The 26,644-nt window shown below is 36.6% G+C and overlaps 1 protein-coding gene across 1 annotated transcript in view; it reads left to right on the top strand.

Moving 5' to 3' along the window:
• The window catches only part of BIRC6 (baculoviral IAP repeat containing 6), a gene marked incomplete at both ends in the record, with an annotated part of 78,746 nt that extends 52,538 nt beyond the window's left edge, over nt 1-26,208 (top strand). The window contains 15 exons of the mRNA XM_009076310.1: nt 350-525; nt 1,344-1,440; nt 1,631-1,825; nt 3,723-3,923; nt 4,560-4,839; nt 7,027-7,283; nt 8,452-8,560; nt 9,077-9,298; nt 11,827-12,607; nt 13,517-13,660; nt 14,918-15,047; nt 18,028-18,159; nt 20,439-20,606; nt 21,970-22,143; nt 26,012-26,208. Of these exons, the coding sequence (XP_009074558.1) occupies nt 350-525; nt 1,344-1,440; nt 1,631-1,825; nt 3,723-3,923; nt 4,560-4,839; nt 7,027-7,283; nt 8,452-8,560; nt 9,077-9,298; nt 11,827-12,607; nt 13,517-13,660; nt 14,918-15,047; nt 18,028-18,159; nt 20,439-20,606; nt 21,970-22,143; nt 26,012-26,208 (3,263 nt within the window). The remainder of the gene's footprint in view (nt 1-349; nt 526-1,343; nt 1,441-1,630; nt 1,826-3,722; nt 3,924-4,559; nt 4,840-7,026; nt 7,284-8,451; nt 8,561-9,076; nt 9,299-11,826; nt 12,608-13,516; nt 13,661-14,917; nt 15,048-18,027; nt 18,160-20,438; nt 20,607-21,969; nt 22,144-26,011) is intronic.
• Between the last annotated feature and the right edge of the window lie 436 nt (nt 26,209-26,644).

Below are 26,644 nucleotides of genomic sequence, written 5' to 3'. Positions count from 1 at the left end.
GGGGGGGGGGGGGTTTGGCAGGACAAGTGCACTTCTATTATTATCTGAAAAAAATATGAAATAGTTCTCAATAACTTCTAGCTAGGCGTGACTTCAGTCCTTTTAGTTCTTACTCTATTTCCTTCATCAATTTTTTTTTTACGGTCTGATTGGGTCAAATCTTCCTATTTATATGTATCTGGGAACACTAATGGTAATATATATGATCCTGAAAACTGGCCCGTTTGTGGTTTGTAAAATCCATGTGAACATTTAAATGAAATGTAAATATCTTTGAGTTCTCTTATGTGCTGTGATGGTTTGTTAGGTCTCAGTTTGTAACCTTTGAACTCTTTCTGTTTCGACTAAGGTGCAAGTGGCTTACATCTCACTAAACATGAAAACTTTCATGGTGGCTTAGATGCAATATCAGTTGGAGATGGGTTGTTCACAATCCTGACAACACTTAGTAAAAAAGCAACAACAGTTCAAGTGATGCTTCAGCCAATCCTTACCTACATGGCCTGTGGATATATGGGAAGACAGGTAAGCTCCCTGCTGTGCTTCAAGGAAATTATAGGTTAGCTGATTCTGTAATCAATAATAAGGTCAGAAAACTGAACTAGTGCTATGTAAAAGACTTGTTAACATTTTTACAACCTCACTCACTTGGGTGCTCAAGTTAGGAAGTCTTCCTCTGTTGCACTTGATAGAGGGAGAGAGAGTTTCTGTAAATTCTGACATTCCTGTAAATGCTCCTGAATAAAGGCTTTTGAAGGTGGATTGAATATTTTGTTATGTGCAGGTGGGAAACACATTTATTGTGTTCATATTGATGGGTATTTTCATGCACAGTATTTTTATTTCTCTTCAGCTTCCCAACCCATGAGTTTGAGGTTTTGCTTACCACAAAGACTTCTCCTATTTTTATTTCAGCTTCCCAACCCATGAGTTTGAGCTTTTGCTTACCACAAAGACTTCTGCTTCAGGAATTGAATTGAACCATGTGGAACATGGTGTTGCTATTTTGTGGCAGAGAGGTCAACTGTGGTGTCATTTCCTCTCTGGGAATTTTGCCTGTTCAGAGGGAGGGCTAAGCTGTCATGCTTTCTACCACACTAATTTTGTATGTTCAGCTTCCCAACCCATGAGTTTGAGCTTTTGCTTACCACAAAGACTTCTGCTTCAGGAATTGAATTGAACCATGTGGAACATGGTGTTGCTATTTTGTGGCAGAGAGGTCAACTGTGGTGTCATTTCCTCTCTGGGAATTTTGCCTGTTCAGAGGGAGGGCTAAGCTGTCATGCTTTCTACCACACTAATTTTGTATGAAACCATGTATTTTGTAACTGTTTTTCTTCTAGGGTTCTCTTGCCACTTGTCAGTTATCTGAGCCACTGCTCTGGTTCATTTTACGAGTCTTGGATACAAGTGAGGCACTGAAGGCTTTTCATGATATGGGTAAGAATGTCTTTTCTTTAGCTGCATCAAATGAAATGTTTCTTTTAGATTTTTTTTTTTTTTGCACTTAAAGAAGGAATGCATATGTGTCTGGAGAGGCCAATTTACTAAATACACCTTTGCTTGTGTAGAATCTACTTCATGCTTCTGAGCAGTATTGGTTTTTTCTCTCTACCCACATTACACACAGGTGGTGTTCAGCTTATCTGTAACAACATGGTAACAAGCACAAGAGCTATTGTTAACACAGCAAGAAGCATGGTTTCGACTATTATGAAGTTTCTTGATTCTGGTCCCACCAAAGCAACGGATAGCAGTTTGAAAGCTAGAGTGCTGGCTTCTGAGCCTGATAATGCAGAAGGAATTCACAATTTTGCACCTTTGGGTAAGTAATACTTCTTTGTCTTGGATTGATGCCCACTAGTCATTTGAATCGAGTTCTTAACAGTAAGTATTGCAATATTGTCAAATGTTGCTATACTATGAAATCTTCTAAACAGAGGAGTTGCTGCTGTTGCAAGGTGATGTTGAGGGAAGGTTAGTCTCCTTTAGAGGTAGAAATAATAATCCCCATGTCCTCATGTGTACAATGGAAAGAAGCAAAGGGAGTGATCTGTATTTGATGTAGTCAGGCATTAAGATGAGCCCCTTTCTCCTCCCCTAGGTCAGGGGATGCTGGGTTCTAGCCCACCACCTGCCATAGACACACTAAGACTCACTAAATTCACTTAAGGCACGTCAGGTTTGATGTAGCTATGACAGAAGCATAGCAAGACTGGATGATACAGAATGAGCCTGAGCTGGGTCAAACAGCTAAAGTAGCTGGAGCATAGGGCTGATATTGCTGAGGATGCTGTCACATCTACATCTCACTGCTCTAATGTTGCCTGCATGAGCTTCTTTTTAGAATTGCAGTGTTGTTCTGACATCAATACCATGGCTGCCAGGTAACCACAATGTGTTTTAAGATGTAGATGTACTCGTAATATCTTACAAAAGTTCCTTTCCATGAAGAGTGTCTTTATGTTTTCTGTTGCTACCCACCAGCCTAGTGTAGCTCATGAATATATTCATACAGTGTGTTTCACTGACAAGGGGGCAGAAAGAAAGGATTAATGTAAAAATTTCTGGAGAAGTTGTTGGACAAGAGAGAAATCCATTCAGTCCTGTCATTCAAATTTAAGCGTATCAAAAATAATGAAATCTAAAAAGAAAAATAAGTTTATTTGTCAGAATAGGAGCCGTTAGAAATCTTCTGCCTTGCTCTTTACAAATTTCTAAAAGATGAATATAAGAATCCTGCAAATGTTGGTTCTTTATTACTTTAAGCAGTAAAAATCCTAATCATATATAGCAGTAGGTTCTTGCATGCCTTATCTTCCAAGTTAAAGTGCTGCAATTCTTGATGTCCTGCAATGAGTGCATCTATCTTAATATTTTACTTTCAGTCAGGGGTCTGCTTTTGAAATTAACCTTCTGGTGGTGCTCACTTAGTACATTCTAATTCTCATCATGTAGTATTTACTAAGAGATGAACTTGATTCATTTGGGATGAAAGGGATGAATGTCTTTGGAAATGTGGCCAGGAATCCATGTCCAGCTGCTGCTAGGCATTCAGTCATGGGCCCAAGCTACGACTGCTTTAAAGCAAAACATCCCAAGTGTTTTGGAACACAGTTTGGAACAGCTCAGGTCTGGTCTAGTTATGCCCTATGAACTTGCTAAAGAAGACATAGTCTAGATCTTCATACTTCATTCTTACCTCATGCTGAGAGCAGAAAAATAAGCAGCTGCTGTGGTCAGGTTGTTCTTTTTATTCTGGTGTTTTTTAGAAAGGGGTTTTCATGTGAAACAAATTCTTCTTAAACCAAAACTGTTGCAGAAATCGTTTATAAAGTCATGTATGTTATTGTAATATTTAAAGCTTTAAAGCTTTCATTATGTTAACTGTGAATTAACTGAGTTCAGGTTCTAAGCATGCTGTTCAACCTGCACCTTCCTCGATGGTTTGTTTCTGTAGTGTACTCTTGCTGGAAAATTTAGGATTTCGGTAGCAAGTGTCCCCTAGCAAATTTCAGGCATGTGCATATGCATGTGGATATGTACACTCCCTATTTTAAGACAGTCTTAAAGGAAAAGAAAGATAACTCAGCAGTTGACATTACTACGCATGGGATGTTACCAATAAACCAAAATAGACGAGACGGGAGAAAAAAGTGTTTTCCACAATTCAGGTTGTAAATTAATAAACAAAATCAATGCTAATGGTGCTGTTTTTGAAGGTTCAATCACCTCAAGCAGTCCCACTGCCCAGCCTGCTGAAGTGCTGTTGCAGGCTACTCCTCCCCACAGACGAGCTCGGTCTGCTGCCTGGTCATACATATTTTTACCTGAGGAAGCTTGGTGTGACCTCACGATTCACCTTCCTGCAGCTGTGTTGCTCAAGGAGATCCACATCCAACCTCACCTGGCCTCTCTGGCGAGTAAGTAGATTCACTGACATTGATGCTGATTTAAAAATTGGAAGGTAGGATTTGGAAACGATACAAAGCGTATAATCAGAGGAACTAAAGCTGAGGAGTTGTTGGAATAATGCCTGTAAAATAGGTTTGGAAACCTTGCTAATGCTGCTTTCCTTAAGAATGGAAGGCCCTGCATCTGTTTGATTTCTTCTAGTGTAGTAGATGTCTCGTGGTATTCATGTTAAATATGCCAAAAAACCTAGTCAGACTTCGCAAAACTTGCCCCACTGAGAACATGATATTGGTCAAGTTTTCAGGCAAAGTGCTTTTGTATGGTAGATGGAAAAAAGCATGAGATTTTCAGCTATTATGGTTGTCGCTCTGATAGGGAAACCTGTGGCGTTTACAGCGACAGGACCTTTCTTCATCTGAAGTCTTTGAAATGAACTGTATATACCCTGTATCAAAATGCATATGCTATTAACATAAACCATCACACAGGTCAGACACTCCAGCGGCAGTTCCATAGTAGCGTTAGCCTGAGATAATTTCAATCATTTTGTTCTCTATCTTGAGCAGCAGTACATGTTCAACACCTAAAATTCAAACTGGTACAGGTTTTTAAATAGTGTTAAACCTTCTTATCTTGCTCTGTAGCTTGCCCTTCGTCAGTATCTGTTGAAATAAGCGCAGATGGTGTCAATATGTTACCTTTGTCAACTCCTGTTATCACAAGTGGTCTCACCTATATAAAAATCCAGCTGGTAAAAGCTGAAGTTGCCTCAGCTGTCTGCCTTCGTCTCCATCGTCCTCGTGATGCCAGTACCCTGGGCCTCTCTCAGATCAAACTCTTGGGCCTCACAGCCTTTGGAAACACCTCCTCTGCAACCGTCAACAATCCCTTCCTTCCCACTGAGGATCAGGTCTCTAAAACAAGGTAAGGCTCTAGTGTCAGTAGATAGTTTGTGCCAGTTAATGGTTTGGGGTTTTTTTTTGTATTGTGTCTTCTGCTCTGAGTCACATTTTTCAGCATGATGGGGACAGTATCAAACTGTGTTCATGAGTACCTGGTTTTGTAGCTCAATTGAGCATTTACAGAACCTGTTACAAATATCATTGAAAACTTGCCTCTTGTTTTCCCCACAGTACAGGAAACAAATACAAGCAGTACTTCTCACTTCTTTCATAGCATGCTTAGTCTGCATATATAAAAGGAATGTTTCATCTCTGCAATGGAGAAAGAATACAAAGCATAGAAAAGCATTTAGAGTTGCATTTTGTGTTTTTAATGGGTAGTCAGTTGTCAAAAAAACTGAAATACCATAATATTTCTTATCCCTACTGAAGTCAACAGAGTTACATAAGTATTGGAGCAGGAATAGAAATAGAATGATGGGATGTTTTTGGAAGTCATATCTAATACTGCTGTTTGCAAACATTTGAGAAATAGGAACTGAATGTTGTTACAATTCTGGCATATCAGCAAGATTTATTTTCGAAAGCTTTTATGTGGTTAGGTGGCATGTTGAGTTTCTTACTTATTTTTAAAACAAAAATAAACAAACCCTAAGGATTCAGAAAGGAAGTGTCAAAGTTTTTCAACTTTGAATTTAATATAATGGGTGAATTTTTGAGACTTCCTGGTTCTTGAATTTAGCTTACTAAATTGTAGACACTCATTCATTTGAAATGTTTCATCTTTGAACCTCAAGGTTTATAAATTCGAATAGAGAGTAAGGGAAAGTTTTGAAAAAATTTATTTTGCTGGGAAAAGTTTTCAGAAAATAAGTAAATTCAGAGAATATATGTACTGCCTGTGTATGATAAAAATTAACTGAAATTTGCCTCCGCTCTTGAATAGCAGTGAAGAAAATTTCTATAGTCAAATTATACTATTGATACATTTGTACTTCATAAGAGATTGTAATTAAGTCACACAAGAATAATCAGTAGCTAAAGAAAGAAAGTGAATGTACATTCTTCATGTCTTGAAATGTTTCATTGTAGCTTTCAGCTTTGTTTTATAAGTGTCTTAATAAAGTAATGGTAATAATATGATAGATAATAATCTTGGATATAATTTTGGTTTTGACATAGCAGAGAACTTGCTGTCTTATAATTGATAGATATTAGGAGTAAATTATTCCTAAAACAAAATTGTAAGCTTAATTTAAGATCTATATGCAAATTTTCCTTTTTTTTTTTTAAATAAAATGAAGGTTAGCTGTCAAAACAAGTTAACCTGCTAGTTTAGAAGTTTTGTTGGTGAAATGATGCCCATTTATTTCACATGCAATTTGTTCATGATGCTAGTTAAAGAGTATTGTAGTGTATTTTGTAAATGACACCTAGTCAGTGTTTTCAAATTGATTCGATTACAATTGGTTTACTTCTCAGGATTTAATCTGAATTATATGGTCAGAGAATAAGAGAGACATAAGAGAAGTGTAGTGGCTAACACATTTTTTAATTGCAGCACTTCTTCTGTATGTATTTTAAGTCAGGTTCCCTAAGGGTTGCTGTAATTTATTCTCAATGTGCACGACCCTAAGAGTTTGTAATGTCAGGAAAGTTGTGCAGGTGTATAATTTTAATGCCAACTACTATTGCACTTCAGCTCCTTTTAATGTAAAAATACCCAACAAACAAGCAAGCAAACCCAGCAAAGGAAAAAAAGCAAAACAAAACCCCAAACCAATCAAAGGAGTCCAACCCACCACAAAAACTGAAAAAAAAAACCCAAACCCACCCTACACCTTTCCCTCTATATAAACACCTTCCCTTCCATCGTCCCCTCTGTAGGTTGGTCCTATTGGAAGAAATATATATGGGAATTGAGAAACCCTGAGAAACTTTAGTAATAAAACTCACAGGCTCTTAACTCTTCGTACCCAAACCCTACCTTTCTGACAGGCTCAATCCAGAGGCTGCAGCAGCATTACTAATGTGTATTACATTGTGGTGTCAAATTCAGTCATTTGCTTTTCTCAGGTGATGTTTGATCATGTCACAGAAATTTTCTGCAGTACTTGTCCTAGAATCTCATACAGGTAGTTGTGTTATAGATGAAAAATAACGTAATAAGAAAATAATACTATGCTCATTTTTATGTTTTCCTTTTCAGTATTGGATGGTTAAGATTATTACACCACTGCCTCACTCACATAAGTGATTTGGAAGAAATGATGGCTAGTGCTGCAGCACCCACTGCTAATCTGTTGCAGACATGTGCTGCTTTACTAATGTCACCTTACTGTGGTATGCATTCTCCAAACATTGAAGCTGTGCTTGTAAAAATTGGGCTTCAGTCCACTAGAATCGGCCTAAAATTGATTGACATTCTTCTAAGAAACTGCTCAGCATCAGGGAGTGATCCTGCAGGTGAGTGCAATGTTTTTCTTTTCAGTCTTTGCTTAAAAACATTGCTTGGATAAAAGTACAAATACTGTATATCTGCATGTGCTTTCTGGTTCTGAATCTGGGTTGCCAGAACTTGCCCTTGCACTTTGTTGTGCCTTTAAGTATTACAGTCTTTGTGTGGGGGTAGTTCTGCAGCAGTAAAGCAGTGCAACCAGGGTGGTTTTGATTTTTGTGTACAATATGTAATTAGGTGATGTTTTGAAGACAGAGAGGGTACATTCCATGCCCTGCAGTGCCTCTTAATATCGATACTGTGTCTAAATGTTTCAAAACAAAGAGCATCCATAAGTATGGCTAAGGAAAATAAATGTGGCAGTATTTGGGCAGCCAAGAGTCTGTAGGACAGTATGAACTCCGAATAGCATTAAACATGGAAAATATTTGTATGTAGAGGTACATAATCAAGATACAACCAGTCTGTGTCCCACAGTGAAGATGTGCAGAAGCTGTTCCATTAATGCACTGAGGGGTTTGTATTTTTGATTTCATGATATTTTGCTATTTTGTGGCTTTTAAATGAAAGAAAATAAAATTCCTGTTTTGAGGTTGCTAACAGAAAATGCTCTTTTAAAAATAGCTTCCATGACTACTTCTGCCATGAGTTAGTGTTTCAGTGTAGACCTCTGTCTTTTGGTGAAGTGATGTTAGATGAGAGAGTAATTTCCTAAAGGGCAGGAGATGAGCATGGTGAGGAGAAGGTGAATAGGAAATAATCTGAAGACATCTTCAGATGTAGTCCCATTGATGGAAATTGGAGTTAACTAAGATTCCATTTTGAAATAAGTATTTGCTTCTCTGAAGCTTGCTGTATGAGAGCTCTATTGGAATTAGTCGTGTCTTTGTGGAATACATTGAAGAAAATCCTGATGTTTAAACCATTGTCTTGTATCTGATGAATGTTGTAACGGCTTTTCTTTTCATAGTAAGGCTGAATATAGCACTGAACATACAAAATGCACAGTTTCAAGACAGTGATGTGTATAGGAATTGCATCCTTATGTCAATGACAAAACTTAGTTCAGTGTTAATGTTGCAATTTGCTAAGAATGACGTTAGTACATTTAAAATATATATATGTAAGTACTTCTATTATTTCCCCTCCCCTTTTTTTTTTTTCGAATGCGGCAAGATCTGAATAGCCCTTTACTGTTTGGAAGATTAAATGGTCTCTCTTCTGACTCCACAATAGACATTCTTTATCAGCTTGGAACAACTCAAGACCCTGGAACAAAAGATAGGTAATGTTATTTGGGTTGTCATGTGGAAGCGTATACAAAAATAATCTGCTAAACAGTGGCTAGATATTAGTGTGCAAAACCGGACTTGTTTTTAATCTGATCGTTATGGGATAGAATGAAAGTGCAGATATCTGCAGAATCTTTCCAGCTTTCTCTCCTAGGTCGTTGCATCCTTTGCAGAGCATGCTGTCACTCTATTTTTGCTCTTACGTGTGATAAAACTTTGGTTTTCTAGTGACTTTCCTCTCAAATAGTCAGAACTCAGATACCTGCTGTATTTTCTTTTTCTGTGGGAAGAAAGTTTACTTTTAGCTTTCCAAGATAAGATTTTTTTTAATTAATTTTTGCCCTGTTTGTAATCTGAGACTTGAGAAAAAAGAGCTTGAGCTCACTCATGAACTTTACTTCCAAGGAAGAGATAAAGGTGTAAATCGTGTTACAAAAAACCAGCAAGCTAATTTGTTTTTGAGTGTTTCTTTGATCCTTTATAATGTGCTGCATCATCTTGCCTTTCAGGATTCAAGCATTGCTGAAATGGGTCAGTGATTCCGCAAGAGTTGCAGCTATGAAAAAAAGTGGCCGTGTCAGCTACATTTGTCCAAATAGCTCGACAAGGGAGTATGGTCTTTTGATGCCATCTCCGTCCCATTTGCATTGTGTAGCAGCAATTTTGTGGCATAGTTATGAATTGCTTGTGGAATATGACTTACCAGCATTGCTGGACAGAGAGCTCTTTGAGTAAGTAAAGCCAAGTTTTGCACTGCGTTATTTTTATAACTGAATTATTTTGTTCACTGAAGTGATACAACTTGAAGTGTACTTACTGTGAAATAGTAGTGGAAAGAGTCATCACTGGAGCTAATTGATGGAGTGAATGCTTAAAGATGTCTAAACAGGTAGTTCTGGAGTTCTGAATACAAAAGTGCACTTCACGTATTCCAGGTATAATTGTGTTTAAAAGCCAAAAATCTGAAATGAAGCAGCAAATCCATGTATATACTTGTATACATGCGAAAAGTAAACTCTTTCATGTTTTTGTTTATGAGGTCTCTTAAAGAATAACTCTGGACTCTGCTTGTTGAAATTATTTGTGGTAGTTTTTACAGTACCTATAAATGATCTTCATTTCTATGCTGTTATATAAGTATTATTTTATTTTCCTTGGTATCCAGTATCTACAGCTGATAGCTAGGGAACAACTAAAAGCTAGAGAAGGGTTTGATTTTTTTCCTGGAGTTTCCACTTTTGTTCTGGCCAGTCTGATTCGAAAAAAGCAAAAGCACAAAATATGGAGTGAATTGTGAACTGTGAATTTGCTGGATGTTGGTGAATTCTAAAGAGAAGTTGACCCTAAACACCAAATGGTTACTCTTAGTGTCTCCAAATTGAAAAATTCGCCTAATATTCACAATTTATGTTGCTTAATCATCTCTTCTGTTTAGACAAAACAAAAGAGAGAAGGCACATAACTTCTATGGAAATGTGGCTCACAAATTGCATCTAGTAATGTGTCTTTCATTTGTAACATTTAATACAACTCTGCTTATAGTTTTCTTCTTGGCCTTAGGAAACCTTCCTATTTTTCTACTCCTTTACTGTGCTTTAGGCACAGTCAAACATTCAAACACCAGGAAATGTACAAGTTATGGTTATAGGTAGAAGCATGTGGAGCTGATGTGTATGTGCAACATGGTGGTCTTTAGATTCATGACTACAAGTGAAACATTTTCCAAAGACACTTGAGTGACACTGTCATATAAATAGTTGTTAATTCAAAATGAGCTTGTTCATTTTGGGAACCAATTTAAGGATTTTATATTGCAGGTCAGTTAGTCCTTTCAGCCATGCACTTTAATAGAAATATATTTTCAGGCTACATTTTTACAATTTTAACGTTTGAAAAGGAAAAGCTCTAATAAAAATCAACTTCCTGCAGTGGATAACCCATTTAGATTTCCCTAAGGGTGGGTTTCACAACTGAGTTCCTGTCTTTTGGAGCAGAGCATGTTGTTCTCATTATGGGGCAAAATGAAAGAATACCAATAGAACCATTGTACCTATTTTGAGTATGCATGTTGTAATACAGCCCTGTTCCTCCACCTCCTGCCAGGTACAAAACTATGGCTCATTTCAGCCACCATCTGGAGCAAATTAGAAAATACGTTTTTAAATAAGTATAAAAGCATTTTTGTCATGCTTGTATAGGTAAATGATTCTTCTAATAGAAATAACTTCTCGTGTGTTTTCTTCATCCTCTGATACTGCTTCTAATAGAAATAACTTCTCGTGTGTATTCTTCATCCTCTGATACTGTATACCTTTTGAAATATTTTACTGGATTCTAGCTGTAACTCCTAGTTTCTTCTTAATGTGATAATTCACTTTTTTCTTGAAAGCACTTTCCCATCATCCCCATTTTCCATGTCAATATTTTTGCTTTGGCCAATGGATGATAATTTATTCCTTAGTTGTTTTCAAATATGTAGTTGGAGAAAAAAATCGTATTTTTCATAGGGCATTTGAAATCAAAGTTGAATAGCAGGAGCTAAATAGGCTTTTCCATTCATGTGCCTTGGATTAGCATTCAAGCAGGTAGTATTTGGATGTAGGTGAGATTTTAGTATCTCTGAGGAATAACTTTGTTGTTAACTTGTGTCCTCAGTTTAGGTTAAGTAAGGATAGCAAGGGTAGTGTTGTTCAGCCAACAAGATTGTTGTTGCTTTCATTTTTTTGCAGCATCTTTAGGAAGATGCCTAATAAATCAAATTGCAAAAAAAATTTTATGCATGTTAAAATACTCTTGAGTTCTTACATAAAGGTCTCAGTCCTTTGTACGTGAGCCTGTGTGCATGTGTGTGTGATCCTAGTAGCTGCAGCTTGAAGTGTTGACTGCACAAAGAGGTTGCAGTTGCCTCAAGAATGCATAAAAGACCGAAATCCTGTTTGTCATGTGTGGCATGCCAGAAAGGACAGCTTATATCTATTTTATATGATATATATGTATATCTATATATAGATATATATGTGTGTGTGTGATAGACACATGATGGAAGAAATTTAAACATACAGTTGAGAAATGCCTTTTGGGTAATCAATGTCCTGCTGATACTGTCATCCATTAGAGGTTTCAAGCTCAGCACATTGTGTTTTACAACAGCTTCTACAATAGCTAATCATAAATGTGGAAAGTTGTTTTATGAATCAGTGGGAAAAAAGGGAATATGAGCAGCAGACTACATGTTGATATGATTTTCTGTCTTCTGCAGGTCACTGTTTAACTGGTCCATGTCTCTTCCCTGCAACATGGTTTTGAAGAAAGCTGTTGATAGTTTGCTTTGCTCAATGTGCCACATCCACCCAAATTATTTTTCCTTACTGATGGGATGGATGGGTATCACTCCTCCTCCAATGCAGTGTCAACACAGACTGTCCATGACCGATGACAGCAAAAAGCAGGACCTTAGTTCATCTTTAACAGATGACTCTAAAAATGCACAAGCCCCTCTTGCACTAACAGAGTCTCACCTGGCTACTCTTGCTGCCTCATCTCAGTCTCCTGAAGCGATCAAGCAATTATTGGACTCAGGTTTGCCTTCACTGCTTGTAAGAAGTCTTGCTAGTTTTTGCTTTAACCATACTTCTAGCTCTGACTGCACTGCACAATCAATGGACATCACCCAGGACAGGCTCAGGAGGCATCACGTTCCACAGCACTTTAATAAAATGCCTATCACGGCAGACCTGGTTGCTCCTGTTCTCAGGTTTTTGACAGAAGTTGGCAACAGCCACATGATGAAGGACTGGTTGGGTGGCTCTGAAGTCAATCCATTGTGGACAGCACTTTTATTTCTGTTGTGCCATTCTGGTGCTACCTCTGGAGGACACAATATGACAGCACAACAGACCAGTGCAAGATCTGGCTTGCTTTCTTCGACTGTAACAACAGGATTGACCACTCAGCAGCGAACAGCAATTGAGAATGCAACAGTTGCTTTCTTCTTACAGTGCATCTCTTGCCATCCTAATAACCAGAGACTTATGGCACAGGTGAGAAAGAAAAACACTATTTTAATTTATTAATTACTACAGCTAACTTACAAAACTTTCTGTGTTTTCTAGCTTTCTTTAAAATAACTTGGCTTTTTTTGTAGGCTGTCATTGAGTGGAAAAGTTTTATGTTAAAATCGTTACCTGGTTGGTCTGAGTCTGAAAAGTATAAAAATGTTTTGGCGTGGCCTTTCAGTGCTGGGTATAGATTTGTATTCCTCTTGGTTTAGAGGAACAAATTTTAGACCAAAACCCAACAGACTATATTTAATTGGTTAGGTCTAAATTTCTGTTAAGTGGAATTTGAACATCAAGCTTCATATACACATCTTTAATGTTAGTAACCTAAGGAGATATCTTGGGAAATTTGCTTGTGACCAAGGAAATAAAGGCTATTGCAGAATATGACTTTGCGTTTGGCATTCTAGTGCAAATTCATCTATCTTCCTCACGCTCATAAACCTTGCAGATCTAGCTGAATAGGAGTATAATGAAAAAAAGACTTTTCAGCATTCAAAATGATGATGCCCTGAGAAGAGGTAGACTTGAGTAAAAAATGGAGTCACTTCTCTGTTGATGGCTGGTAATAACACTGCCTTATGCAGCGGGGGATTTTTGCTTTAGGAATTCGAAAGCTATTTTTCTACCTACTTTATCTTCATTTTTAAAATATTTTTTGAGTTGTCTACATGTTTACAATTGATTTGATGCTGTAGTCAGTATTTTAAACTTTCTATAAAGTGCCTTATTTGCTGCTGGTGTTTTCTTCAGTGGTACTCATTTCTGATCTGGTTTGAATGATAACTAGAAGGTGCATCTTAGACACTGCCTATTATGGCTGTGTAGAGCTATATTTTAGAGACCTAAATATAGAAATATTTTACATCTCATGTCATTTTGCATTCCCAGGTTCTCTGTGAGTTATTCCAATCCTCTCCGCAGCGTGGGAACCTCCCAACCTCTGGAAATATTTCAGGATTTATTCGGAGGCTTTTTTTGCAGCTGATGCTAGAGGATGAGAAAGTGACTTTGTTTCTTCAGTCCCCTTGTCCAGTAAGAATTTTTGATACTGTATGGTAAACATGGAATAAATTTAGCCTTTTGAAATTAAGTCTGAGTATATTCAACTTAGGAATGTCAGACAGCAGCTTTTCCTGCTGGACACATTATGGAATTTTGGAAAGGAGAGTGTAACTCAGCATTTTGGGAAAAACTTCAACACGCTGTGTTAAGATAAAGCCATCTGGTTGGAAATACACTGCTTCTGAAGGATCTGACAACTGAAATTGATCTTGTGCAAGACTCATTAATAGTATCTTTACCCATTAGCAGTAAATACAGATACAGTATCTAGTCCTTCCAGTAGTCCTTATTTGTTTCATTAAGGATTGGTCATAGTCAAAATTGGCAGAGGTCCTTCAGCATTAGCCAAAATGCCATGAATAAATTCTTGAGTGACAAATCTTTGAATGTGTTTATAACGCAGATGGATGCATTATGCTTCCACATGCTTCACTGGAACAGAGTTATAATTAATGTCTGAAGTGCTCTCCATTGAAAGCTTTTAAGTTCTTACCTAAACTGTGTTTCAGAAACTCAATTCTGATTGTCAGCAAATACTGACTTTTTTAATGATACTGCACAACAATAAATTGGTCCTTTAAGTGAATATTAGTAAACAGCTCTTCTGATAATAGGAAGGGGGAGATAAGTGACACTCTCATTGCAGAAAAGTGGGTGAAAAGTTACTGCGAAGAGTGATACAAAATATGAACAGGGCTCAGGCTAAAATACGTTACAATAAAATATTTGAAATGTTTTCATTCTTAGTGACTAAGTTATCTGTCATAACAGTAAGTAGATATTAAGTATAGAATAAATTTCCTCCTCAAGTCAGAGCAACAGAGAAACAACATCTTTCGCTACTCCAAGTACATTGTGATTTTTCTAATTTAATTTCAGAATCAAGTTTTTATTTCATAAACATTTGCAAGCCTCAGACACTCAATTTTCTCTCCTATTGTGACTGTGTAAAATAACTGGTTTTTTTAAAGCAAATATGATATCATAGTGTATCTGGTCTTAAAAATATTCCAGGCTTTCAAAGCAAATTATTTTGAGTTAAAAAAATTAAACTTGTCTAATTTAATTTGCTGTATACCTCCAAAGTTGCAGGATATGTCAGTTTTCTTTTTTAGCACAGTAAGGATTTAGATTTATCCTGCTGAGCTGGGTTTATAAGAATGCAGTGTTTTAACTTATTTAGCAATTTTAGAGTCATGTTAAGTGCTGACTTTTTTTTCCTTTCAGCTCTACAAAGGTAGAATTAATGCTACTAGTCACGTAATTCAACATCCAATGTATGGAGCTGGACACAAATTTCGTACTCTTCACTTGCCTGTCTCAACAACTCTAGCAGAGGTTCTTGATCGTGTGTCAGGCAAGTTTGCAATAATTCATGTTTTATTATTTTTAAGATACAGTTTAAAAATAAATCCCTTATAGTTTGTTTGACCATACAAATGATACTGCAAATAGTCTCTAAAACAACAAAACCTTTCATCCAGTCAGTTAAGTATTCTGGAACTTAGTCATGTCTCAAGGTGGAGATGAAATCTCCATTGCCATGAAAAGGACATTGATGAAGCCTCCATCTAATTTCTGTAAATATACATCTGTCTGTTATAGAAACATTTCTATTTGCTTACTAAATGGATATTGAAATTTATGGATTTGTTTGGTTGGTTTTAAAAAAAAAAAAGGCACAAACCCAGGACTTCCTCTTTATTCTGACAATGTAGTTCTCAATAATATCAAAGAAAAGTCAATGATCATTACAGCATTTATGTTTTTGCCATATTGGAGATGTGCACTGAAGGGTGTGCACTTAATTGCACGCTCCTCTGACTAGGTATGTATGTTCTTACCTGTAGATTTACTTGTATGTGTACTTTTTTGGAACTTCCTGTACATCAACATTTAACTCCTGAGGCAGGTCATTATGGATTTAAGAGAAACTATTCATTTTTTTGTATCTGCTGGGAATCTTTACATTGAAATTATTTACAAATTCATTAGGGCAATAAATATGTTACCTAGCAAGCTGATAGGAGTAATAAAAAGGTAAAGAGTACTACGTAGAACAAAATGTGCTTTTGGATTTTAATCAAAAAATATTGATTCCTAGCAAAATGTTTGTAGCTTATTTATCTATTTCTGATATAATTCCATATTTGTTTACTGTCCAGACACAGTCATGTGTGGAATGTGACTAAGGTCTTTGTGACCATAAACTGCACAAGGATCTAATTACTGTAGTGGGTGGGATGGTCACCTCACATCAGCTGTCAAGCAGTGACATAAACTGTACTGAATAGCTGCCTCAGTGGTGTATTGTGGTCAGTTTGATAGCCAGTGCTAATAAGGACTGGAGTAGGGAATGTGATGATGTGATATACTGTCATATCTGTAATTGAAAATGGTCAAATCCTGACTTTGTTGGGCACCATAACTTTGGGTTTTGCTGCAGAATTGTTATGCCTCAGCTTAACTCTCATTTTAAATTGCAAGAATTCATTCTGGAAATGTTAGGGTTCTCTTATGTTTCCTTGTCTAATGTGGCTCTGACTCAATTAAAAACTTAGTGATTCTTGTATGTCATTCCATGAAGTCCTTGTTTAGAACAGAGTAAAGAAAACTTGAATATATGAGGAGTAAACTGTGTGTTTGGGGTGAGAGGGAGAGAGAAGAGATGGACTGAGAGAAAAAAAGAAAAGACTGCCACCACTGCAACAACAGGAAGTCATAAAAATCATGTGTTGGTCTGGCCCTTGGGTTAACTTTATTTTTCTTAACTACACTGTTAATGTCTCGAATTAATCGTGTAGTACTTTCTGCATAAATAAATCACAATAAGCATATTCATTTCATACCTTTACTCACAGCTTTTTTAAAAAAGGAGGTGTGCATGTGTCTAAAATAATTGCTAAACCTACTGCTCGCATCCCTTCACCATAGGAGGAAAATGTCTGGTACTGCAGACAGGATTGTCTAGGATGAGTAACAGTTGGTTTGTATTTCATGTGCCTAAGTCTTAGTTACTAAGTTACTAAGTCTAAGGTACTGGTCTTAGCTGGTCAAAAAAAATTGAAGAACAAAACTGGGTATCACCCGAGTAGTAATAATACCATTGCTTTAAGCTTCCTTAATAATAATTTTATTAACAGCCTTTAAATTATTCAGCAGTAAAAAGATACAGAGTCCATGAGATTAAACTAGAGCAACTCTGAAGTTTAATAATGCTAATAATAGTACTAGTAGTAGTAATAATAATAAAAATAATATTTTTAAAAACTAACACCCAGTCTCTATGTATAGATATACACACCCACATACATATATATACAGTAGGGGAGTTTGTGTGTGTGTGTGTGTGTGTGTATGTGCATGTTAGGTCCTGAGTAGCAGCAGTTTCATGCTCTGTATCTTCTTTTGGTCTTCACTGCTGCCTAACACAGACATAACCCATGTCTTGTGCCACAAATCACTCTTTCAGCAACTCATCCACTGGTGGCACACAGTTATAGGTAGCTGGATGGTACTTTTAGGTCTTGGGTATACCTTAAAGCTGCTGTGGCTATCTAGAAACAATTACTACTCAGAAACAATTTAATTATTCAGCCAGTTTGGTACCAGTGTTGTTCCTTACAAGTGTGAAATGATCCATTATCACCAATCTTCAGTGATTTAATAGATTTGATTAGATTGAATAACTTGCTGATACTAACAATTGAACTAAAATGGTTGAACTGCAGTAATCTAATGTTTACTTAAGCTAACAGCTCAAGTTTTGGATGTGGAATATACTTTAGGCATGTTCAAATTTCAAAGGAACCAGTCATACTTGCCCATTATGAAATTGGATCAGTATGTAATACAAGATACTCAGACCTAAATGCAACAGTTTATATAAATAAGTCTGCAGTTACCCTTAAAAAAAAAGTTTTCTAATTTCTTCTGTTGTTTAATTTTGTTGTTGTTGTTATTTGTTGAGGCTTTGTTTTGGTTCACTGGATTTTAGATTTGGATCGGGAATTTTTTGCTTAATCTCAGTTTTGGTTAATTGCAGTGGGTTAGTGGTTTTTTAACATGAATACACTTGAATCATCAGGTAATGGTTTTAAACTGTTACAGATTTAAATTGTAAGAGAACAGATTTTGGGGGAAGAAGGGACCAGAATTGTCATGATACCTTAATTCATAGGTATTGACGAGACTATTTCTGTCTGGGCTGGAGCTGTGAGACACTAAAATAGTTCAGAATAGCCTCGTTAACAGCTTAGAAACTGTAATAAAATCAACTTGGTATCCTGAAATACCTTTCTCTCTTTTTTTGTTTGGGTTTTTTCCCCCCTGTATAGATACACCCAGTATTACAGCTAAGCTAATTAATGAACAAAAGGAAGACAAAGAAAAAAAGAATTATGAAGAGAAAGAAAAAGTTAAAGCAGAAAATGGATTTCAGGACAATTACAGCGTTGTTGTTGCTTCTGGTATGTCTTTGTTTTAGCTTCTACAAACGGATGTTTCTTGTGTTAGAAGTGTGTGCAGGGAGGGAAATATACCAACAAAAGAATTTTAGCGCTAATGTTGGCTAGAAAAATTTTAGTATTCAATTAATGTAGCTGACTGTTAGGCAGTGAAGCTTGGTTCCTGGTAGAATAGCTGCCTCTGACAGGTCATATACTTCGAAAAATTTGTGCCTAAATGTGTCAGTGATATCTCCGTGGATGCTGTTGCTAGGGCGTTTTCCAAGATTTTTTACAGACACACCTGGAGCTTGGTGGGTGTTATTACCTCTACCTCTTTGCAGTAGCTGGTGCATTAGAGTTTAATCACCTCTACTCCCAAAATAAGCTTTGCAAATAAAAGTATTCATATATTTTGCACAACAACTGGTGGTACTCTGCTAAAACCTCTCAGATGGAGATGTGGGCGTAAAAACATGTTACTCCACTTGGAAACAACAAATATAGGAGTTTCTTCCAAAGCATTCACCTAAAAACTAATGTGAAGAATCTCCTGAAATCTTTGTTGTAAACCCTTTTCCTCCAAAACTACTGTTGGAGGATATAGATTGAACATAGTAATTTTTCAGTGATACTCAAAGATTACAGTTCAGATGATGGCTGCAGAGGTCATTAATCTTTCAGTTTGAAGTTCTGGTGTGGGTGAGAGAGAGATTAAGGAACTTCAAACTACTATTCTTCTATCTAGTTTTCTGCCTTCATTGAGGTACCTCAAGTTCATTTACACTTCATGAAGCATGAAGAAGAGATGCTGATCTCCTTTGACTTTTGGCACCAATATTTCTTAAGCTTTTTATTTCAGGTTTTTAGATGTAGATACTCTAAACTCAAGTGTCGGATAGGACAGCAGTTTTGTGAATCTTTATATGGATTTAAAGCAACACAGCTGATGTTATTTACAGCATCCTTATCTGGCAGATATTTACAGTAGGTGCCACTTAAAGTAAACATGTTTTAGTAATATCAAAAGTATTAATAGGTTCAAGCAAGGGGCTAAAACATTATTAAAGAATCTAGGAAGAAAAAAATATTATGCCAAGCTTGAAAATAGGGCATAACATAGTCAGCTATATCTCATCTCAGCTGCGTCTCTGATCCTACTACCTGATATAATATTGGAAATAAGCAGATTTAAGTTTTTTCTTTTTTTTTTTGTTTCTATTTTTTCCAGTTAAGTAAAAGAGTTTAAATGTAGACTTATTTCATTTGCATTTATTTTTATTAACTGTTAGTAAAATCATTTTTTCTTTTGTCACTGACTTTTCATATATTCTGGGTATTTTTTAGTGTCCTCAGCATCTCATGAAGCCAGTACTTGTTACCCATTGGTAAAATTAGGAGAGAGCAAAGATATTATTTGGAGCTTGATCTTCCTGAGGCAAGCTAGTTTAATATACTGAGATTGCTGGAGAATGTGTTGCATATTAGAGCTGCTCCTTATGATCAGCTGAAACCAGAGTGTATTACAGCATTTCAAGCATGGATGTTGTTAGTTTTGCACCTGCTCTTTGATGATGATAATGCAGTAATTGTATGTGACTTTGTATCTTGACCTACTGGCTATTTAACTTGGTCTGTCATCTGCATAGAAGGGTACGTGGTTGCAGTATAACTTTGCTGTAGCTTAAGTCAACTTAAGCTGTCCCAGAGTAAGATAGTCTTGCTATGTACATAAGTCAGTAAGCTTTTATGTAGCTTTTTTTCCTTCTGATTTTCATGTAGTACTTACTTCAAATGTTTTGAGCTAGGCAATTTTAAGGATGCCTTTCACCACATGTGGTGCTGTCAGGGCTGCAGCTGAAGTGGCCTTCATAAGGCCAGACAAGTAGTTGTTGTCTATAGTCTGTGCTGAAATTCCTGTCAATTTTATAAAATTTTGCCTTTGTTACTTTCAGCTGAAAAAAACAACTTTAAAATGTTTCACTATAGGACCCATTGTGAGAGACACTCTTTTAACTAGAGCAGAGTTGGCATAGCTCTTGCTTTTTTTATGGATGATATGATCTAGTACAGTTACATTTGGTTTATATTTGGGGCTTAGGAGGATGCACAGCCTCTAACTGTAAAAACACTGGGATTATATCCCAATATATTTTATACATGAATTCTATTCTGGTATTTATTTAGCCGTTCTGGTAAAGTTCTACCTTTTTCTATCATTGAAGGTACCGAATACATTGTATCTTTGGTAACTGAAGGTATTCAATGCTAGAACAACTTTGAATTTTTTACTTCTGTACTAGGTTTGAAATCTCAGTCAAAAAGAGCTGTTTCATCCACACCTCCACGTCCACCATCAAGGCGAGGAAGAGTGATGGCAGATAAAGTGGGTACCTCTTCTTCTGGAGGAGAATCTTCCAGCAAGACCATTAGTGTTCCAGTCTTTCATCTGTACCATAAACTTCTACCAGGTAACTTTAGTAATGGATTTTAAACACCAAAATTATAGTCTTTTTCAGAGGCTAATACATCATCAGGATGTAGTTATAATGCGAATGACCAAAATTATAGTCTTTTTCAGAGGCTGATACATCATCAGGACGTAGTTATAATGCGAATTGACATGTTTATCTTTCTATTGAGCATCTTGAAGTGCAGAGCCCTTCTGGGCTGGTAACAGCTCTCAATTGGAAAGCATTATAGCATCTGCAACTGCAACATTATAGCATCATAGTTGCTTGAAAAAAAATGTAGCTATGTTCATCTTTCTTGAAGTTTAGTGATACAGTTAATGCTGCTATTTTGGAGATGATATCAAAACCCTGTGCCTGTTTTCAGTCTATAATTGGGAAAGGTTGACTTATGATGGTAATGTAGACCATTCTGTATTTGAGATCTGGTTGGTCACATCTTGTGCAGCAGCCAGTTGGTAAAAAAGAAGGTAAGCCATGCAAAGCAGAATTGGTGATGAGAAAAAGGGCAGAAAACTTACTCACTTGCACAATGGCAATACATGTTTAATTTTTATTTCTGAAGACACCATCTTCCATTAAAGAAACAGGTTGTTACTAAATACCTCCTGCACCTTGTGTGACTTGATTAAGTACAGTCAAGATGAAATGGGCATGCTATTACATGATCCAACTCTAATATATTTCATGTGTAAGTCTACTCATTGTCAGGAAAAATTATTCTGCCTGGAGAGTAACTTGTAATTTCAGGGAAGACCATATTAATAATAACAAAGTGGCCAAAATCTGAGTTGATTAATCAATTTGGACTGTATTGCATGTGCATTTCAAGTCTATATTGCTGCTGAGAAAAGTATTAATTTCTTTTCTTGCTGAGTTGTGTCCTGACACAGGAGTAATGAGCTGTGCTTGAGACTAACAGGACTGAAAAAGAATTGCAGGTTTCTTTGGTTTTCACTTTTTTCCGCATCAGCCATTTTACCTTATGGTCACACACCTCTGTGCCACTACAGATCGAGGGTGATGCATAGGTGGAGTTTAACAGGAGGGGACAGCCAGTACCTGCTTAAAGTGCACATCAAATGACAGCCTTAGCCATTTGTTAAATATGCCAAGTGCTTGGGCTCTCAGCACTGAGCTGCCTTAGGGAATGTTGGCATAGATCTTTTTGACAATTGGTTCCAAACTGCTGGGGCCCCTTTACCCAAGAGAACAAATGGTAAAATTAAGGCCTTGGTTTGGAGCCAGATAATACTTAGTCTACTTGGCATCTGTGGCACAAGTGATGAACAGCACCTGAATATGTATGTTAAAATAATCCAGTCGTAATTTTCCTGTCTGACTTGATGCCATTGTTGTTTAGGTCAACCATTACCAGCTGAAATGACACTTGCCCAGCTTCTGACTCTGCTGTATGACCGTAAACTCCCTCAAGGATACCGATCAATAGATTTGACAGTTAAACTTGGTTCCAAAGTCATCTCAGATCCAAGCTTATCGAAAACAGACTCATTTAAACGTCTCCACACAGAAAAAGGTATGTGTTCTTACTTTTTTGATATGTTCCTTTTTTAAAGGTTTTTTTTTCGACAAAAATGGTTTTAATTTTCTTGAAAAGAAGCAGCAGTTTTCTGATTTTCTAGGGTGATTTTCCTGAGCCATTCTTTTCAAGACAAGTGCTAAAGTTCATGGTAAAGTAGAAATTCATTGCCTGTCTGGATTGTATCTATAAAACACACCAGTATGTTTGTTCTGGTTTGACTTTTCTTTCTTCATTGTAGTGTTGATTGTGTAGATATGGTGTATTTTATTCCTTGACATGTATACCAGTTCTCTGTACTTAGTGTTTGTGCTGATAACCAGGGCAGATTAAGTGATACAGGAGCTGTTAGAAACCGTAAGAGTTATAGAAGCCTGTGAAATTCTTTATTGCAACATCTTTGGGTGCCTAGTGCTGCTTTGAAAATGGGGGTTTCTCTCAAGCTTCTCTAAGCAGGTCCTATAGCTCCTTTAAAGCTTTTTAAAGTTTGCTCAGAGAGGTTTTTATGAAATACAGTGTCTATTATGTCATTTTATTTTAGATTTATGACTATTATAAAGAACTGTAATCTTAATTATATTTATCTTAGTATATACTATATGCAATATTTGTATACTTTTATATACTTCTAAGTTCTGGGAAGTTAGACTCTCTTCACAATTTCTTAGCATGAGATACATGTTTGAATTCAAATACTAAATAAGAATTCTGTGATCCATAAAAACAAATTAAGTACAATAATACCAAATAGAAGATTCAGAGTGAAATCTGATGGGTTCTCCAGACCGTAATTCTTGAATCTTACTTTTGTATTTCTCTGAGTCACTGGTACTTCTGATTCCCTTGATGTGTAGAGGTGATTGGAATAAATGCAGCTAGATCAGTTTTGACATTTTTTAATATGGTCTATTTCTTGATAATGTTTTTGCCAATTGATTTCTATCTACTTACTGGGGAAGTGCTGGGGAAGACAGGAGCTCTACCCAGGAGTCTGTTTTGAAATATTTTTAATATCATTCCTTCAGGCAAGAACTTATAGAACTGGGACCTTGAAATTAAGCTAATTGTGATCTACTTCTGATCAGCCTGCTGACACAACATGGAATTCCAAAGTTAATCATTCAGCTATTTTAAGACAGGGGCTTCTTTTAATAACTCTTTGCTTAATAGGTCAGTCTGTTTCTAGAAAAGATAAGAAACAGAAGTGTTGAGAAAAAAAATCTTGTTTCCATGATATCTGGTATGAAATAAATATTTCATGACTCCATGTAATGGCTGAATATACAGATGTCTCACACTATTGAGAGACCTTTCAAATAAGATTTGTATTTTGTTTTGCCATTTATTTACATTCCAAACCTGCAATAAATATTTTATTGTTTGAATAAAACCCAAAAGACTTCAGAGGAGGTTCAATTTAGTTGTAGAGTTGCATGGGAACACATGAAGGTCCTCTGAGCTTTTATGGAGTTACTAGGCACTTTTTTTAAATTAAACTTGGGAGGAATACTTTTTGAAAATTTGAGTTTGTCATTACAAATCCATTCATCTGTGGTGCTATATAGCAAAATACTGTTTACATTCAGAAGTCTCACAATCAGTATAAGGAAGGTCAGAGCCTACTGCTTTTTATATCTAGAGGAATCATTCTTGCATATCAGTATTCCCTGAGTTGCTACTTAAAGTAGACTTCTTTTATTTTTTGACACCATCTGTGCTGCATAGATTTTATGACTTCACGTGGTGTCTCTAGTGCTATGTTTACTATTACTATACTTGAGGAAATGTCTCATTTATTTATAGTTTTTCTATGTGCTTTGATGACTTTGAGGTCAGTAGTATTCCAAGCTGAATTGCATGACTTCACTGAAAACATGAAGAACATTCATGGAGGTGAAATGGTTTAAACTGGGTTATAAGAAGACTAACTAAAGCAAGTACTGGAGAAACATACTGAAGTGTAACTCCTTGCATGAATATTGAAGATGTGTAAGGAATAGTACTGTATTGCAGTTATAATAACGGATCTGCCTATAGCCTTACTCACTGAGAACATATTTTTCAAGCACTTGTGCTTAATGGTCTTTCTGTGTATTATATCTGTATGTCTATTTTCTTGTCTTTTTTCTTTGTGAAAGGCTTACAGGTTTTTACACTGTTAAAACAGAGGGGTGAATTTTTTGTCAAAATCTTCATTTTAAAATTGTCTTTATCATGCATATCTGACATTTCTTGTCTGGTCAGTTCATACCGTTGCAAGCAGTTGAATTGCAAATCATGTTCAGCCCAGCATGATGGAATCCTCCAGATGTCTGATGGAAAGTGGTTCCTTGCTGATACCAGTATGCTTGCAACATCCTCACCCACTATCTGTGGTGAAAGGGAACATTTTCCCAGAGGTGATTTCTGCCTGTGTCCTTAAGAACAGTAGACATGAAAGCTCTGTGCGCTGAAAGTGTTACATTTGGACTCTTTCTTCCAAGGATTATCCTGCTTTGAAACTCTCTGTGACCTTTTCTACTTCTCATAGTCTATCTGTTTGAATTAGGATGAATTGATGTACATACTCATACCTATCCCTGATTTAAGCTCATTAAATCTTATACTTTGATCATATTGCTCCATAGCATTGTGCTGTTCCACAACACACCCGTGATGCCTTTGTAACATGGTGCTTCTTGCACATTTATAAGTTGATAATTAGGATGGGGGAAGACCTGCAGTTTCCTATTCCCTTTCAAGTAAGAGAAGAAAAGGTTTTAAAAGAGAAAGTATCTGTGGTTAAAACTTTCTAAAAGAATTTTGTTTTGGCAGCTGCATGAATTATGCTTTAATGTGCTTCTGTGTTTTTGCAAGTATATAATAAATGATAGCGTGTGAGCTATGTATTTTAAGTATTACCATGGATCTTCATCTGGGTGTCAGACTGCTCACAGTGATACTGATACTGAGGCCACTTGATCTATGCTGCCTCTTGATGTGGCTGTACTGTGAAGACTTTGAGGACCACTGCATTCTGTTGTTTAACGATATAATCTACAATACAGATTTTGTAGATGAAATATATTGAATATTCACTGTGAAGCTTGACTGTGGTAATTAGTAAAGAAGACTGGTATTTGGCAAAATGAATTGTGCATCAGTGCATCGGTGTATAAAATGTTCACTTTTTTGTCTGTTGTACAAGATATTAGAGTGCTTAGTCATAAACTGGGAGGATGGAGGCTAATAGAAAGTTAGAAATTAAGATCTTGATCATTTTTCAATTTCACCAGACCAGAATTTGAATTTGACCAGAATTCAATTTTCAGAGCTTTCACAGAGGGACATACGTATATTCACCTTACACACAGGAGGTGTAACAAGGATAGATGTGGTGAGTGATAGGTGCTGAGACTTTATGGATAGCGAGTTAAATGGTGGGAGAGTGAAAACTAAAAGGAAAAATTCTTGTTCAGCATTTGTGAAGAAAAAGCAAGAGTAATTTACGGTTGATATTATCTTTCTTCAGCTATAATCTCTTTATCAGAGATTAGCAAACCTACACTTATCTCCTAGATGAGACAGTGTTAAAAAGTGTCATACTTCCAAAATCAACAAAATCTTGAGGTCATAGGTCAAATTTCAATAATTAACATGTAACCCTGTATAAATAATGCCAAGTTTTGACATGGATCTGCCATCACTGGCAAAAGGTACCACTAATACTTCTATATTTTGATATTCTTGCGCTCATTCATTTCAGGTTCTTGGCTCAGGTTTTGCTTTAGAAGGAGCCGATACTTTTGAAGTCCACTTTTAAGTGAGAACAAAGAAATAAGCACAGTACTGATGATGATGATGTATTCATTTCTCCTTTTTGTAGAGCATGCAGATTTACTGGGACCTTGCCCTGAAGATGAAGCCATCAGCCCTGGGGATGAGTGTATGGATGCAGTTCTAGATGAATCGCTTCTCGAAACCTGTCCCATTCAGTCTCCACTGCAAGTATTTGCAGGCATGGGTGGATTGGCTCTTATTGCAGAGAGGCTCCCTATGCTTTACCCTGATGTAATTCAGCAAGTGAGTGAAAAAATTAGTGTCAGAAAATGTGCTGAGAGTATTTTGTTTCTTTATGGACGGTATTTTCCATATATTGCTATATGGTTCAGTTTAACATCTCAGTTATTTTAAAGCAGCTTCCCCACATAGGTGAGAGCCTAATTCCACAGCCCAGTGCAGCTGTACATGCTGCTTCCCTGCACCTGTCCTAGGCTGCTTGAGTAGCCATGTCTCTGTGGGACAAATGCATGAGTTCAGTGTTGCTGCTCACCTTGGTCCTGTTAACTCATAAAATAACTTGGAGGATGCAGTAACATCAGGTCACTGATGTACTAGAAAGGCATATTGCTTATCATTTAGTTGCTCAGCTAAATGTATGCTCAGAGAGGTTTTTATGGTTAAGTGAAATACAGTTCTATGTCTCTATTATGTCACTTTATTTTAGATTTATGACTAT

This window comes from Acanthisitta chloris, unplaced genomic scaffold, assembly GCF_000695815.1.
Source record: "Acanthisitta chloris isolate BGI_N310 unplaced genomic scaffold, ASM69581v1 scaffold22996, whole genome shotgun sequence".
In the NCBI taxonomy this organism is placed as follows: Eukaryota; Metazoa; Chordata; class Aves; order Passeriformes; family Acanthisittidae; genus Acanthisitta; species Acanthisitta chloris.
The sequence above is the reverse complement of the archived record's forward strand: the minus strand, read 5'-3'. Positions and strand labels throughout refer to the sequence as shown.